The sequence below is a fragment of the Aethalodelphis obliquidens genome, unplaced genomic scaffold (genome assembly GCF_003676395.1).
Source record: "Aethalodelphis obliquidens isolate GAN/ISIS:26980383/991018 unplaced genomic scaffold, ASM367639v1 scaffold14, whole genome shotgun sequence".
NCBI classification, from domain to species: Eukaryota; Metazoa; Chordata; class Mammalia; order Artiodactyla; family Delphinidae; genus Aethalodelphis; species Aethalodelphis obliquidens.
In genome coordinates this window covers 39,161,961-39,179,544 of record NW_020837958.1, presented here as the reverse complement: position 1 = coordinate 39,179,544, position 17,584 = coordinate 39,161,961, and the positions used below count along the sequence as shown (strand labels likewise).

Below are 17,584 nucleotides of genomic sequence, written 5' to 3'. Positions count from 1 at the left end.
ATATATATATATATATATATACATATACATACATATATTCCCCTATATCCTCCAGTACTTCCCCTTGTCCTCTCCCCTTTGGCAAAAACTCAGGATTTCTAGACTTCTAGTTTCCTCCAGCTGGAATATTCTTCCCCCAGAAATCTGTATAGCTTTATGCTTCACCTTCTTCAGATAGGTCACTGATCAAACACCACCTATCAGTGAAGCCCTTCTTAATCATCTGCACTTAATACTATATTTCTCCCCACCCCCCACAAACATACCAGGCATTTCCTATTCCTCTAGCACCCCTGAATCATTTTTATCCATAGCACTTAGGCACAAAAATGACAATTATGTTTTACTTTCAGCTATCTGTCCCTCCTCAATATGGCCCAACATGATGTCAAGTGCTTACTAGTTCCAAAGCCTGTTTTGTTCTGACCATAGGCAAAGCCTGAATTTGTAGTGGAAGAACTGAAGAGTCCTGTTGCACTGGAGGTGGCTGGAGAAGACCCAAACAAGCCAGTCGTGGTACCTGCTCCCACCTGGTTCTGCGGGCCTTTCCGGTTGGCCTGATAATCCTCTAAACGAAGTTCCTAGAGTAAGTGAAAACATATTCCAAATTAATATGCAGCCAAAAAAATTATTTAGGAGGCTAAATAATACTTGCATTTAGTATTCAATTTCTATGTTCACATGGGAACCATGATTAAAAAAACAGAAAACTATGGAATGGTTAACTTACTATCATTACAGAAAAACACTTTCAACAGTGTATAATGGACATTAAAATCCATACCATAATTACCATAAAACTACAGGCCAAAGGACCAGCCAACCACATCTTAAATTTCAATTTTCTTCTATAGACAATAATACTTTCATTTAGACAATAATATCTACTCCCACCCCAAATGTAAAGATTAGCTGATTAAAAGATGGATGATTCTGAGGAATTCAGAAAACTCAGGAAAAGAAGAGATAAAGTTTAACAGTTTTGTCTCACAAGTAAGGGTGTTTCTGTATACTCCAAAGAAGCAAGCACAGTCTGGGATGTAAAAGAAGCAACAGCAACAACCAGAGATGACAGTCAAAATGTACAACGAACTATCACACAACAATGATAATGAACAACCTATAACTTAGCACAACAACATGGATAAACATCACAATGCTGACAGATTTAAGAGTACATAATATAAGATCCCATCTACGTAAAATTCTAAAATGGGCAAAACATGGGCAGTCAGGATAGTGGTTACCTTTGGAAGGGGAGGATTGTGACTCTGGGGGCAGGGCCCAAAGGGGACATCAGGGATGCTGATAATGATTTACTTATTGTGTTGCACACTTATGACTTTGCATGAGTTTACTAAAAACACATGCATGTGCACACACTGCCCAGTGTAGTATGAGCAACAGCCAATCAGAATAGACTATTAGTAAAACTATACCCGTACATACAAGCTGAATATCATCCTTGCCTAAAACAACAAATATCTATAAATAATGTATTAATGAAAAAAAATTGGTTAATCTTAATTTTTTACATAAATCCTAAAAAATAATCAAAAACATTTTAAAAAGCTGCTTCCCAATAGAATCAAAAGGTTAGGGTGATACTCTGTAATGCATTTTACTGACCTCTAGGGACTTGCTTTCATATTCTTTCATAGCAGTAATACACTGGTGCTTGGTACTGATGTTAGTGCTAACTCCAGCTTTAACCATAGTATCTGTACCAGTTGGAGGCTGCAAAGGAAGATAAAGGCAAATCTGAAAGTCTAAAGAAAACGTTTAAGTTCAAGCTTTATAACCCTACTCTCCCAGACACAATTCTTCAACGACTGAACTCTATAACCAGTCCCCTAGGTTCTTTACTTAACGGGACAGTTTTAAGAGTGCTTGATTAAATACACTGCATTCTTGATCTCTCCCTGTATCAAGGTTATCTGCATAAGTCAATCTCAGAAACAGTTATCAAAAACCCAGGGATTAATCCCATAACGAAGCCATTCAATTATCTACTAAAATACACTTAATAATATATGCATAAGGGAAGCTTTATCCAATTTACCTAATATATACATTTAAACCTCTATTTCTGAGTTCTAATTCCTACTCTGCTCTGAAGTGTCTGCTTTGTGACTATTGTTGCATTTACGAAATATGGAAGCCTGGTTTTTCCCCCATAAGCTTATGAGGCAAAAGGCACTAGGTAACTAAAGATTCCTACTTAGGGTCTTCCCTGGTGGCACAGTGGCTGAGAGTCCACCTGCCGATGCAGGGGACACAGGTTCGTGCCCCGGTCCGGGAAGATCCCACATGCCGCGGAGCAGCTGGGCCTGTGAGCCATGGCTGCTGAGCCTGCGCGTCCGGAGCCTGTGCTCCGCAACGGGAGAGGCGTCCGGAGCCTGTGCTCCGCAACGGGAGAGGCCACAACAGTGAGAAGCCCGCATATCGCAAAAAAAAAAAAAAAGGATTCCTACTTGTATTGTTAGTTTTCTCAATTACTGTACTTTCTAAGAGACAACACACAGTATTTTTCTCTATCATTTACATTTAACTTTATTTTAAATTCAGGATTCTAAATTCAGTATTATGAATTCAACACCCTGCCTAAGAAATTCTTCATTTTCTGGAAGAATTTTAACAAGTTTTGCCAATCCCTATATTTGCCAGAGATTTCCATTAGACTAACTGCACTGCCAGCCTATCCTAAGTATCTCCAAAACAATCACATCAACTAGTATCTTACATCAAGTGGTATTCCATGTATTTCCATAAACAGAATCTTTCATTCTAACCCTCTATCCAACTTCTCTCAAAAAAGCTGAAGAAAACACAAAACTCATTTGCTTCATTTTGTCATTTCACCACAAAAGTTTTATTTCTAATTGGCACACAGAAACTGATGAGTTATTCCATACAGCTCCTTAAGGAGGCCCTATTTTCAATGATTTTTACAGTTTGCCCCATCATTCCTTCTTTACTTCTGTAAAGAATGGTTGACGATTCAGAGGCCAATTAATGAACACAGTAAATACAAGCTCAACCTGATATTTCCTTTTTTCTGGCTGCACCACAAGGCTTGTGGAATCTCAGTTCCCTAACCAGGGATTGAACCCGGGCCACGACAGTGAAAGCCTGGAATCCTAACCACTAAGCCATCAGGGAACTGTAATCAACTACTACTGTAATCAACCTTGTGAATACAAATTTAATTGGTTTGAGCATAATTCAAATATAAATTATAATCTAGATTTATGTTTCATGACTCTTCCTGTCTACTATACAACTATTCCCAGATATTGTTCTTAACACATATTTCAGGAAGAGTGAGACTAAGCTATGCATAACTGGAAAGAGAAGAAATGTTATGATTCCTCCTACAAAAAAACATACAGGAGACAAAAATATTACACAAAGATCGAAAGACAATACTTACGTTAAACTTAATAGTAGTCCCAGTAGGAGCAGCTGTAAAACTACTTGGCCCAAAGAGGGAGCCAGATGTGCTACCAAAAGGATTAGAGGTGGTATTTGTAGTTCCAAAAAGTCCCCCGCTGCTGGTACTTGTTCCAAAATCTATAAATTAGAAAGAAAAATGGGATGGTAACAGTAAAGAATTTAAGAATCTGTAAGCTATCTTGGAATTGGCCTGTGGCATTAGAGCAGCATTACTTCCAAATCCTCAGGTTTTCTATCTTTCCAATCTCCCTAGCAAGTACCTTCAAACAGATATTTCATACAGACACACACAGTTCTAGGCTCACAACTTTGACGTGAAACAAAATCTGAATCTTTAGTCAGCTAAGCGTCTGTAAAGTCCTTGGGCATACTTAAACAACAAGTTAGAAGAAATAGTATTGTTTCATTAAATATTTTATCTTATTTCTCTTGGTAAGACCAGATGCTCAATGAACTTGTCTTTCTGACAATGCCTTACCACAACAGACCTGAACAAGAGTCACAGTATATTTTATTTACATATATTATTACAAACACCCACATATAACCAAAACGTTTAAAACAAACAAATGGTCCCATTAGGGTAACCACACATAGGTTAATATAAAATTTCACCCAGAAAAATAATTTAGAAAAATTAGTAGGCATGTTGGTCATTTATAGAAATAAATCTACTTTCCCAAATAGCTGAGTTTAAAAAAAAATACATAACAGAGAATTTAACTGTAATCTAAGGAATGTATTCTTCAAAATATAAGACACTACTTCTAAAGAAATTACACATATGGTACCAGAAATAGCAGTAAGCAATACAAAGTTATTTGCCAATATTTAATATTAAGTGACATCCTAATACCAAGTTAAGAGGAATGTGATTTCTCACTGGCAGTCATACTATTTCTTTTCTAAAAACATGTCCTAATATATAAAGTAAATAGGCATATGTCTTTTGAATTAGTATTTTAGATTGCATTTTATATTGTCATGGTTAAATATTTCAACATCCCCTCAAACAACTTTCCCTTTGTAAAATACTGATAGCTGGCTAACTTACTTATTCTACCATACCAGTGCTGGGAATGGCATCAACTCACAGGGCACACCTGTGCAACTAGCAGTGTTTCTGCCTCAAAGAACTGTGTGGTGAAGTATCCCTGGGCCACATTTAGACTTAAAGAGAAAGAAGCCATCAATTAAAAACACCTGCCATGGCTAAGGAATGGAGGAGTAACCATGTCACATCCAGTACTTACCATTCCTGCTTCAGTCTCTTCAAACCAAAAGCGGAACAAAGGCAGGAAGGTGCCCCTGCAGTATACTACAGTTAACTACACATATTTCTCCTTGAAATTCTCCCTTCTTGACACCTATGACAGTACTCTGACCTGGCTTTTCATCTTATTCTCTGGTCATTCTGTATCAGGTACCTCTTCCTCTGCATATTCCTTAAATACCAGTGCCCCTCAGACTTCCATTCTTGAAGAGATGTACCCCTTCCCTTCCAGCCTATTAAACTTTTCAATACCATTTTGAGTTTTCCTCTCCCCATGTTTTTGCTATGTGGTGAGAAAAGGAGGTGGGTGAACACAGGGAAAAGGAGAAGAGAGAACACATTCAATAAGCAAATCAAATTGTTAGATGCAGAAATCCAATGATTTACTACTTACTCCCAAAGCCTGTTGGTTTATTTTGTGCAAAGGCATTGTTTTGGGATGAGAAGAGACTGGTCCCTGTGCTTGCAGTTCCAAACAAGCTGTTTGATGTTCCTGTTGATGTGCCAAACCCAAAGCCACTGCTTGTGGAGGTAGCTGGCTGGCTAAATGAATTGGTACCAAATAAGCCTCCTGAAGAGATAGAGAGGGGAAAAAAAGGGTTAAACAGACTGGAGTCACTAAGTGAAGCCCTATACCAGCTATGAATAAACCAACTGTATTCCAAATAAAGCCCCTACCTGGTTTGGTCTGTGAATTTCCAAACAGGCCTCCGGTATTGTTGCTAGAACCAAATGCAGATGTTCCAAATGCCCCTCCACTAGTAGTGCCAAAACCAGTATCTGATAAAGCAAAATCCAGGGTCAGAATAAAATCTAAACCAGGTGGCCCAATGAAAGAGGATTTTAATATTTCTTAACATTCTGCATTTGAACAGGACCACTGGTCTAATCCAAAAACTATTTTTTCAAAATTCCATCAGACTACTTATAACAGAGCTGATATTAAGCCACACTTTATTCATTGTCCTGGGTAAAGTAAGGAAACAAAGTTAAAAAGCTTATAACTTTTCAGTAAGTTAAAGATGTTGATAGGTTTAAAAAAAAAAGTGCCAAGCTACTATGAACTACAGACAAAAATAATCAAAATTTGGGTTTCCTGGTGGCACAGTGGTTAAGAATCCACCTGCCAATGCAGGGGACACGGGTTCGAGCCCAGTCCAGGAAGATCCCACATGCCGCCGAGCAACTAAACCCGTGCGCCACAACTACTGAGCCTGCACTCTAGGGCCCGCGAGTCACAACTACAGAAGCCCATGTGCCTAGAGCCCGTGATCCGCAACAAGAGAAGCCACCGCAATGAGAAGCCTGCGCACCGCAACAAAGAGTAGCCCCTGCTCACCGCAACTAGAGAAAGCCCACGCACAGCAACGAAGACCCAACGCAGCCAAAAAACAAAACAAAAAAAAACCAAAAGAAACAAAAAACTGTTAAAATTTTCTCCAGACACCGTACACTCTACAGTCTCTGGGATGAATGGTCCTTAATTAGAGGAGCACATCAGAATGACCTGGGAAGTTTTCAAAATACACATGTTCAACTTCCAATCCCAGAGATTCTAATTCCATAGTTCTATGATGGAATATATATATTTCGGGAACAAACCTCCAAGAGTGACTCTGAGATAAACAACAAGGTCCTACTGTATAGCACAGGGAACTATTAATGTAGTCAATATCTTATAAAATGAACTATAATGGGAAAGAATCTGAAAAAATATGTGTGTATAACTGAATCATGCTGCTATACACCAGAAACTAACACAACACTGTAAATCAAGTATATTTCAATAAAAAAAAAAAATTTTTTTTAAGTAACTCTGGGGGCTTCCCTGGTGGCGCAATGGTTGAGAATCCACCTGCCGATTCAGGAGACACGGGTTCGATCCCCGGTCTGGGAAGATCCCACATGTCGCAGGGCAACTAAGCCCGTGCGCCACAACTACGGAGGCTGCGCTCTAGAGCCCATGAGCCACAACCACTGAGCCTGTGTGCCGCAACTACTGAAGCCCACGTGCCTAGAGCCCGTGCTCCGTAACAAGAGAAGCCACCGCACTGAGAAGCCCATACACGGCAATGAAGAGTAGCCCCTGCTCACCGCTACTAGAGAAAGCCCACATGCAGCTACAAAGACCCACCTCAGCCAAAAATAAATAAATTAATTAAAAAAAAAAAAAGTGACTCTGGACTTCCCTGGTGGTCCAGTGGTTAAGAATCCACCTGGTGGGCACTCTTGGTTAAAAATCAAGGACCTAGATATATAAAATAGTTTAAGAAAAGGTCAGGGGTCACTTGTAAAAATTTTCTCTAATATTTTTGTTAGGAATGATTGAGGTTTGGTAGTTATGCTTTTTAAAAATCTTCATGAATTAAAGTTCCTGGGATTTCCATTAAAAAACTGTTCAGATGCTCCACTTAAAAAGAGAGGGATAGGGCTTCCTTGGTGGCGCAGTGGTTGAGACTCTGCCTGCCGATGCAGGGGACACGGGTTTGTGCCCCAGTCCAGGAAGATCCCACATGCCGCAGAGTGGCTAGGCCTGTGAGCTATGGCCGCTGAGCCTGCACGTCCAGAGCCTGTGCTCCACAACGGGAGAGGCCACAACAGTGAGAGGCCCGCGTGTACCGTTAAAAAAAAAAAAAAGAGAGAGAGGGATAAAAACAAGATCGGGAAAATGCTGATAGCTGAAACTGGGAAATAAGTACATAAGAGTTCGTTATACCATTCCTTCTGTTTTTGTGTTTAAGTATAAATTTTTAACAAAAAGTTTAAAACTGAGTAAGGGTTGCTATAGGCAACTAGTGCCATGTGGAATGGAAGGGGAAATGGATCTCAAGAGGGCTGGTGGGAATTAGGGACTCTTACATTTTAACCGTTGTTTCTTATTCACAGAGCAAATCTCAGAGCTGTTATTCAGTAACTGCATTTTATTTTATTTTATTTTTTTGGCCACACAGCATGAGGGATCTTAGTTCCCCGACCAGGGATCCAACCCAGGCCCCTTGCAGTGGAAGCAGGGCATCTTAACCACTGGACTGCCAGGATGTCCCTCAATAATTGCATTTCATTTTTTTAAAGATTTATTTATTTATTTTTGGCTGTGTTGGGTCTTAGTTGCGGCACACGGGATCATTGCTGCAGCTCGTGGGCTCTTCATTGCAGCAAACGGGCTTCTCTCTAGTTGTGGCGTGCAGGTTCCAGAGCATGTGGGCTCTGCAGCTTGTGGCACACAGCCTCTCTAGTTGAGGCGTGCAAGCTCTGGCACGCGGGCTTAGCTGCCCCGCGGCATGTGAGATCTTTGTTCCCTGACCAGGGATCGAACCCGCGTCCCCTGCATTGTAAGGCGGATTCTTTACCACTGGGCCACCAGGGAAGTCCCAATAATTGCATTTTAGACTTCAATATTTAAAAAAGGATTTCCTGGTCTGAAAATTAGTAACAAATTATAAATTTCTGCCAAAAGAGCCAATTAATAACAATACTTTAAATACCTTCTACTGATGATCAGAAAACCATGAAAACTCAGAACTTATTTCTCTTTTTTTTAGAAAATTTTAACAAGATCATATCCTGGTCATTTTTCAAAGTTATTATAAAGACCAAAGCATAAATTAATTCCTATCTAAAACTACTGGAGTGGATTTATTCTTAATAATAGCTGAAGATTTTTCTCCCTCATTTGTTATTTTTTAAAACTTACTCTGCCCAAATGTTGAAGCTGTGCCAAAGCCACCGGTGCCACCCCCAAAGGGTGTTCCAAATGACTTATTAAACATCTTCAAAATCTTCAGAAAGCTGGAAAGAAGAAAAAAATTATCACTTTTTAAAGACCACAGAATGCAATGGAATTTTTTTCAGAAAAATATATCATTCTACAAATTTAGTTAGGTCTATTCAAACTACAGCATAACGTTCACTCTCATTCAATATCCTAAAACTCTATATGATAAAACAGACTTTGTAAAGTTGAGCTGAAATGAATTAGTACCATAATGTGAAGTTAAACTTCATATCCCACCAACAACCATCCCTTTAAAACAATGTTTTTCGACCTTTTTGAAAAACCTAAGCCCCCCTTTAATAAAGATTTCAGGTCTACTATACCAGATTTTGGTATGTCCCACGTAGTAAGTTATGCAGAATACCCATTAAAAATTACAAGGATATTCTCTTATCCCAACCACCTGAGAAGCTAAAATTTTTGTCAGGCTTTAGTTTCAACAGTTTGCATTGTAAAGTTTCCCCCCCATTTGCTTGTATATAAAATGATGTAATATTGTTCTTCAAACTATACACACACCTCCTCCTCCCATCTCTAAATCCCAGAGATTCTGGTGCCCTGACATTCTTTTTGAGATTACTTCTTAACACTACTCTCTATGGTCCCCTGCTTATCTATCTTCTACTTCTTCTGGGAATATTACAGAAAACCTTTGGTCAAAACCCCCACTGCATATGAATGAGTCCCCTCCAGTATCCAAACTATACACCCAGGCACACTTAATGAATTGGACCAAAGTTCCAACAAGTACAAAAATGAAGTTTGACTTCCCCCACCTAGATCTGAATGAAAACAAGGTAAAGGTATAGTTTACTAAAGAAGTAAACACTTTCCCCCTCTATAAATTTTCCTTAAACTTAGGACATCTGCTACCACTTACCTGCCAGCAGACAAGAAAATAATGAGTAAACTACTTTAAATATGAAAACTCAGAAAATAGTCAATCATGTTTGTTTGGATTTTATAACAGGCATGATGGCTTTTTTATTATTTACACATAATGAAGTAGTTTTTTTCTTCTAGTAAAATCATATGCCTCATTCATATAATAGAATTAAACGTATCAATAACATGTTGAGGTGTGCCCCACCCACAATATTCCAGTGTCCCATTAGCACTTTGGTATTCTAACATCCAAAACATTTTGTGCAACACTGGAAAAAAAGGTGAAATAAGAAATGCTTTTTATAGAAAGCAACATTCTGCCCCCTGTGTTCCCCTAGAAAAAAATTCCAGCACTTAGTTCTTTATCCTAACATCCAGGAATTTAATAACTCCTTCAATTAAACAAAGCTCACTGAAACCAGTGGTTCAAGAAGGCCACATCAGAATTAGATGGCAAGCTTTTCAAAGTACAAGCCTCTAGGCCCCATTCCAGAAGTCAGAAACCAAAATGTCCAGGATTGGGATGTAGACATTTGCATTTTGAAAGGCTCCTCAAGTGACTCTAATGCATTCCCTTGGAACTGGAGGCTACATTTCAGGTAATCATCATTTCTCTTTCAGTAATGAGATCTGCTTGAAGTTTCCTGCCTTCCCAATTTATCAGGTGTCACAAAGTGACAGACTGGACCTTTACCATATTAACTGGTGACTCTCCCTTCCAGGGGAAATATTCTTGGAAGTACTATTGTTTTGCTTTTCAACAGTTGATTCAGAATTGACAGTTATGCTAGGGGTCAGATGTCTGGACCAACTCATTTTGATTGTACTCTCTCTCACACTGCAGTCTTGGGTCACAGCCCCAACTAAATCCACTTTATCTGCTGACTAAATTTTTTGACCTGTCACCAGTAAGGTAAAAACTGAGTTGTAATATTGTTATCATGCTAAATCTGCCATTTGTTTTCTTATTTGACCCCACAAATAGCAACCTATTCGTGTAAATCTGACATCTTCCATACAGCTGACATGTCAGGCTGCAAAAGCCTAGTTAATAGTTTTTCTCTATGAAATCTGTCCTCATATAGAAGATTTTAGTGTTAATTAGGGTTTCAGTGGCACTAGGTTCTACAGACCAAATCCACAACTTCTAGCAATCAAAATTTGATTTTAAACAGTCTTATCCTAACATAAAAACCTAGTATCACACATATATTCCACAAAGGATTTTAAGTAGTAATAAAATATCCTGAGAAACACCTCACAGTTTACAAGCCCTTATATATTATCTCAACAACCCTAAAAGGATCGTATGGAAACAGGATCAGGTGTTCAGCAAGTTTCCCCAAGGTCAAAGAAGTGATAAGTGGTAGATCCCCAGTTTAACCTCTGACTTCCCATGGACACCTTCAATCCTAGGATGGAAGATACTAAGAAACAAGCAAGAACATGTGCTGTGGGCTTCCCTGGTGGCGCAGTGGTTGAGAGTCCACCTGCCGATGCAGGGGACACGGGTTCGTGCCCGGGTCCGGGAAGATCCCACATGCCGCGGAGCGGCTAGGCCCATAAGCCATGGCCGCTGAGCCAGCACGTCCGGAGCCGGGGCTCGGAAACAAAAAGGCACCCAAAAGAGAAAGCCCCAAAAAAAAAAAAAAAAAAAAAAAAAAAAAAAAAGAACATGTGCTGTATATTAAGGAAATTCATCTGTTCCAGACCCAAGAACAAGGACAATACAGGGACCAAATCCAATTTAGACTCCTGGAAAAAAAGCTTCTCACTCAAGCTCAGCCTATCTTTTTGGTTCTGGCAAGGATGAGCCTGGTTTAGCCTCAAGCCTGATCACACTGGGATTCTAAGTGTTTTTTTTAAAAACTATCACCATGGAAGCCAACCAAGATTTTGGAAACAGCCTCATTATTTTTATCATGATCGTTAGAAATTAAAGAATGGCTAATACATTAAACCCTTTGCTCTTCAAACAAATCAATTTCCTGAATATGCTATGAAATGTCAGTGACTCATGAGAAATGCCCCCCCCACCGCCCCTACCAAACAACGTACTAATTCATTCTTCAAAACCTAGTTCAAATGACATCTCTTCTATAAGCCTTCTCAAACTCCCTTTAGCAATTAGTCATTCCTTTGGGCTTCCATGGCACATTATGATTTGTTTACACATAACTATCTTGACTCTATAGTGGACCTGTGATAACACCAACTACACAGATCTCCCTTTGGGACTCAAGGATTTGTTGTCCTAGCTGCTGAGAAGTACTACCAAAAGATTGCCCTCAGCTGTCGGCCCTCTTCAGAACAGCTGAGAGCTGCCTCACCCAAGGTCAGATCATCTCCGGAGGATAGACCATATCCAAAAGCCAGGCACCTTTGCTCCACCTTAGGGTAATTCTGAAGGGTGATTCTAGCTTCATACTCTCCATGGATTGGTTGAGGCCTTCATTAAGATCACAATTCAATTTCTTCCTCAGCTCATTTCTGCTTCCTTCTCTCCCACAGATGGTGATCCCAAGCTCACTCTCTAATAAAACTCATGCAGGATTATCTCCAAGTCAGTGGCTGCTTCCCAAGGAAGTCAACCTCTCAACCTCCCCCAACGATCCCCTCAATACGTAATCAACTCCTCTAAGGTAGGAATAGTACCATTTGTTTACTATCCCAAAATGTAACAATGGGTCTGAAACATAGATGTACTCATTTTCCAAATTAATGATAATCATCACGAATGTGCCTTTAAAACACAGTCTAAATGATCAAGTTACTTTTTTTTTTTTTTTTTTTTATTTGGCTGCACCGGGTCTTAGTTGCAGCATGCGGGATCTAGTTCTTTGACCAGGGATCGAACCGGGGGCCCCCTACACTGGGAGTATAGAGTCTTAACTGCTGGACCACCAGGGAAGTCCCATTATCAAGTTACTTTAGAAGTACCTTCTAACTTAAAATTATGCTAGATTAATTCTCACAACAAAAGGAAGCCATGAAAGGAAAGATTCTTGGTAGAATTTATCATTTAATTCAGAGGTTGCTAAAGGGAAGAGATCACACAATGGCTGGATACGACCACCAGACACTTCTTTGGCCTGTTATATATACATACATACACACACACACACACACACACGGTATATTATACACATACATATGTATGTATGTATTTTGAAACGTTTAGGTATATATATATATTGTCAATCTAGCTGATAACATTTAAAATAGGGATATGTCAGAAAAATGATTAAGCAGACTAGGATTATAATCACTTCATGGCAGTAAGAGTCTTGAGCTTAGTAGGAACTGTCTCTTTTGGTCATAGCCATACTCTAATGTGCCACAATACCCACCCAGTATCATTCATCTCCATCAGCTGCCTGGCCCCAACAGGTTTTGAGTTTGTAACTTCTGATATAATCAGAGAAAGAACCCACACATTAAGAACTCAAAGAGCATGTAATTGCCAAGAAGTAAGAAGTCAAAATTAGGGAGGAAAATGGGCGAGAACTGTGAGGAAAAATTCCTGATGACTTAGAATACGAACTAGGTCTTAAGGGATTAGAAAGAGAAGAGAGGGAAAGCAAAAGAAAGGTACACAGGTAAGAATGGGTTATTTGTGTACCTCTCCTATCTGGCCTTGTATCTCAACACCAAGCTCAGTTTCCCTCATATGATAAACATATAATAAATGTACTTAACAGTTTATTATGTAGTGATGTCATTAACATTAAATTACCCAATTAAAGGAGTGAATCAGAGCATTCTGCTAAGTATGTACCCAGAATATGGTGTATCAAGAGTAAGGCACCACCAGAACATTTGAACAAAGTTACCCTATGAGAATTATTCCAAGTAAAAGATGTTTAATGAAAAAAAGGAAGTTGAAAAAGATACATTTGGCAGATTCTTTCTGTAAAATAGAAAAGGTAATACACTGTTATTTATTGATACAAATATACATAGTAAAAGTAAAAGAGGGAGACTGGTTACTAAAATAGATGAAGGTGGTTGTCTCTGGGGAGAGGAATGGAAATGAGGCATGGGGCAGAGATTCAGAGGACCCAAACTTTTCTGTAATGTTTACTTCCTCTAGTAACAATAACAAAAGATCTAGAGGATGCAGATATTTGCACTAACTCTCTATTTCCATTAAAAAATCTATTCAAAAAAGAGAAAGAAGTAATCCTAGAGACTGAAATGTGTGGAACTTCTAAATTCATTCAAGTTTAAAGGAATAGCACATATTCAAGTCTTTATCCTTTCAAATACATTAACCTGGCCCAAACTAAAACCCTCCTAGAGTAAATAATACTAGCTAATACTTAAGTTCCTACTGTGTCCCAAGGGCTGTTCTAAGTGCTTTTTTAAAAAAATTCTATTCACTTATTTATGGCTGCGTTGGGTCTTCGTTGCTGCGCGCGGGCTTTCTTTAGTCTTCGTTGCGGTGCGCAGGCTTCTCATTGCAGTGGCTTCTCTTGTTGCAGAGCACAGGTTCTAGGCACGCGGACTCAGTACTTGCGTTGCAGGCTCTAGAGTGCAGGCTCAGCAGTTGTGCACACGGGCTTAGTTGCTCCGAGGCATGTGGGATCTTCCTGGACCAGGGTTGAACCCCTGCTCCCTGCATTGGCAGGCAGATTCTTTTTTTTTCTGTTTTAAATTAACATCTTTATTGGAGTATAACTGCTTTACAATGGTGTGTTAGTTTCTGCTATATAACAAAGTGAATCAGCTATACATATATCCCCATATTTCCTCCCTCCCACCCTCCCTATCCCACCCCTCTAGGTGGACACAAAGCACCAAGCTGATCTCCCTGTGCTATGCGGCTGCTTCCCACTAGCTATCTATTTTACATTTGGTAGTGTATATATGTCCATGCTACTCTCTCACTTCGTCCCAGCTTACCCTTCCCCCTCCCAGTGTCCTCAAGTTCATTCTCTATGTCTGCGTCTTTATTCTGGCAGGCGGATTCTTTTTTTTTTTTATTTTTTTTCGGTACGCGGGCCTCTCACTGTTGCGGCCTCTCCCGTTGCGGAGCACAGGCTCCGGACACACAGGCTCAGCGGCCATGGCTCGGGCCCAGCCGCTCCGCGGCATGTGGGATCCTCCCGGACCGGGGCACGAACCCGTGTCCCCTGCATCGGCAGGCGGACTCCCAACCACTGCGCCACCAGGGAAGCCCTAGCAGGCGGATTCTTAATCACTGCGCCACCAGGGAAGTCCTAAGTGCTTTTTAATGAATTCTCTTATAAACCTCCCAAAAATCCAATAAGGTAGTTATTCTTATCCTTATTTTACAAATGGGGAAATTGAGACAGAAATAACTTGCCAAAGATCACAAAGTTATTATTTACTCCAGAAGCTACGCTCCTAGAGTCCTCCTTAAGAAAGAACACTGACAACTAAAGGGAAACGACTTTACATTCATTACAAATAGGGAACCTATAAGACCAAAATTTGGCAGTATTGATCCAGCACTATCAGGAGAAAGAGACACTTCTCTGGCAAACATGGGAGTTCTAGTCACCAGGAAGGTAATCTCTCTCAGGGACTGACAATTCATAAGGTTATCACCGTGGCTTCTATGAACTTTCCTACAAAGATTAACCACTTCCTCTATGGACGGACTGACTTACACTCGTTGCAATTTTTTTTGGTGTAAGACATATTTAGAGGGACGTCCCTGGTGGCGCAGTAGTTAGGAATCCACCTGCCAACGCAGGGGACACGGGTTCGAGCCCTGGTCCGGGAAGATCCCACATGCTGCAGAGCAACTAAGCCCATGTACCACAACTACTGAGCCTGCACACCACAACTACTGAAGCCCACACGCCTAGAGCCCGTGCTTTGCAACAAGAGAAGCCACCTCAATGAGAGAAGCCTGTGCACCTTAACGAAGAGTAGCCCCTGCTCGCCGCAACTAGAGAAAGCCCAGGCACAGCACCAAAGACCCAATGCAGCCCAATAAAAGTGTCTTTCAACTATTTCAATTTATTCAATTTCCCCTTAAAATTAAAAAAAGACATATTTAGAAAGAAAAAATAAAAATGAAATAGTGTTATACAGAAAGAGACAATGTCCTTAAATTTACTGTTCTCTATGCTCAATCTTCTAATTAATAATTCAGACTGTGAGATATAAGAAAGAGGTAGCCTTAATGACAGGTTAACAGTAGTCCAGTATTCTCCCACCGTCCCAACTAAAGCTCAATAAACTGATGTCCAATTTTCGTGAGCTTTGTGAACTCTGGGCACAATGACAAAACTGTTTTCTTCCAGAAAAGTGGTGGACAGACCCTGAAACATGGTAACACCCAGTCAACTGCCAACTTTAAGTGCTATCTGAATGACTAAGCAAGCTTGCTGCTCTCTGACAACAGAAAGTCACACAAATGGGAAGTAATTTTTTCTTTCCACTTCACTGAGTTCCTTTGTATCAAACTCAGTAAAGAGCAAAAACACTAAATATCTGTTAGACAAATGGACTAGTATAGTACTTTCCAGCTTACAAAGTACTTTTTCATATAGTCTCTCATCTAATCTTCACAAAAGTAATTAAAAAGACAGGAATTATCATCACAGATAAACTGAATAGAAAAATACTAATTTTTGCCTTGGATGAGAGAGGAGGGATGGGAGTTGGGGAGAATTCCAGGTAAAAGAGATTGGCCTAATCTTAATCACCTAATAATATAGCCCAGCAAAACTATCCACTTGTTTTACAGTATCCTTCCTATGATTAATCCCCAGATCAAGCCATTCCCCTTGTTAGAACATTCATTCTTCTCTCTAAATACTATGTTCCCTTTTCTTTCTAAAAATTGCTGCTCAAGCCTCACCTGCTTCACATGACTGTCCCAGATTAGACCCTTCAGACTCTTATCAGTATAAAAATACTTCCCCTCCCCCTCCCCCTTTCCAACCCCTATTACATAAACTAATGCCTCCCAGCTGTTTTTAGTTATGCAATATATTTGCTGTTATACCTGCCACTTGAGTATATGAGTTGTTTGCTGCCCTGGTAAAAAGCATCTTGATTTTGCTTCATTTCTCCCATTCGTGTGTAAAATTAACTTGAAATAATCCACAGTGTCTAATACAGCTCCTTCCTCATAGTGCTGAGTAGCATTTTTTCATCCCCTTAACATAACACTCATTTTACAAACTGAAGTAGTGAAGAATACATTAGCTTTAGAGACAAATCTATATTAAAAACTCTCTGCCACTTAGTATGTTTGCAGTTCTCTGTAAATCTAAAATTAATTCAAAATAAAAAGGTAAAAGAGGAATAAAAAACCGCTGCTACTTGCTACTGTGTAATTGTAGTTAAGTCATGATATTCAACCTCAGATCTCAATTTCTGTTGATACATCTGAACAATAGGGATTATACAGCCTACACCAAAGAACTGTTAGGAGGACAAAGTTGTCTCAAACTAGAGTTCCTCAAAAGCAGGTTTGTGTTTAGTTTTACAATATTTTTAATTAGAAAAATGTAATAATTTCCCCCCACTCTAAACCTTGATTGATCAATGCCTAGCTAGAACTCCATACATAATATGACTTATTTCCCAATACTTCAGTGTCATCTACTGACCACTTAACACAACTGTAAAGCACCACTGCAAACAATGAAAACAATTACCTCCCCACACAATATACCGAGTCACTCTGGATCATTCATTCACTTCTGCTCCTTTCACATCTCTAGCCTCATTCCCAACTACTCACCTTTTTAATTTACAAAACCATTTGCCTATTTCTTAAGAAGCTTATTCCAGCAAGAAGGGTTCGGGGGGCAGATACTAGTAATCTTTGTGTAAAAGAAGCACATGGAGGTTTAAACAAAGGTGTGATGATGAGTGACTCCAACACGTATTCAAGGAGGATGAACTGTTCCCTTCCTGAACAGATTAATTCAGGCATTCGATTATTCTTCCCTTGATCAGTGGTTTTCAAATAGTTAGCTATGGAACCCACTCCATAAAACAGACATAAGCACAAAAGCTGCCCTGGCTGAAGTAAAGAGGGGTGGGGGCACAGTAGAACCCCATCAGCTGACCCTTTCAAAGAAGCTTACAGCTGTATGAACCAGTGTGAAAAATCATTGCCCTAGATTAGTGGTTCTCAAACTGTGGTCCAAAGGCTCCTAGAAGTCCCCAAGACCTTGTTCGGGGGCCCAAGAAGTCAAAACCAT

The 17,584-nt window shown here is 39.7% G+C and overlaps 1 protein-coding gene across 9 annotated transcripts in view; it reads right to left on the bottom strand.

The window, feature by feature from the left end:
- NUP98 (nucleoporin 98 and 96 precursor) overlaps positions 1-17,584 on the bottom strand; it is a 103,939-nt gene that overhangs the window by 81,815 nt on the left and 4,540 nt on the right. For 8 of the 9 annotated variants that reach the window (XM_027115592.1, XM_027115598.1, XM_027115594.1 and 5 more), the window contains 6 exons: positions 8,424-8,518; positions 5,408-5,509; positions 5,124-5,300; positions 3,434-3,573; positions 1,630-1,737; positions 401-581 (listed from right to left, as the gene is read on the bottom strand). In XM_027115592.1, the coding sequence (XP_026971393.1) occupies positions 401-581; positions 1,630-1,737; positions 3,434-3,573; positions 5,124-5,300; positions 5,408-5,509; positions 8,424-8,499 (784 nt within the window). In that variant the 5' untranslated portion in view covers positions 8,500-8,518. Of the gene's footprint in view, positions 1-400; positions 582-1,629; positions 1,738-3,433; positions 3,574-5,123; positions 5,301-5,407; positions 5,510-8,423; positions 8,519-17,584 lie in introns of those variants that run through there. The other variant, XM_027115595.1, reaches the window with a different exon arrangement.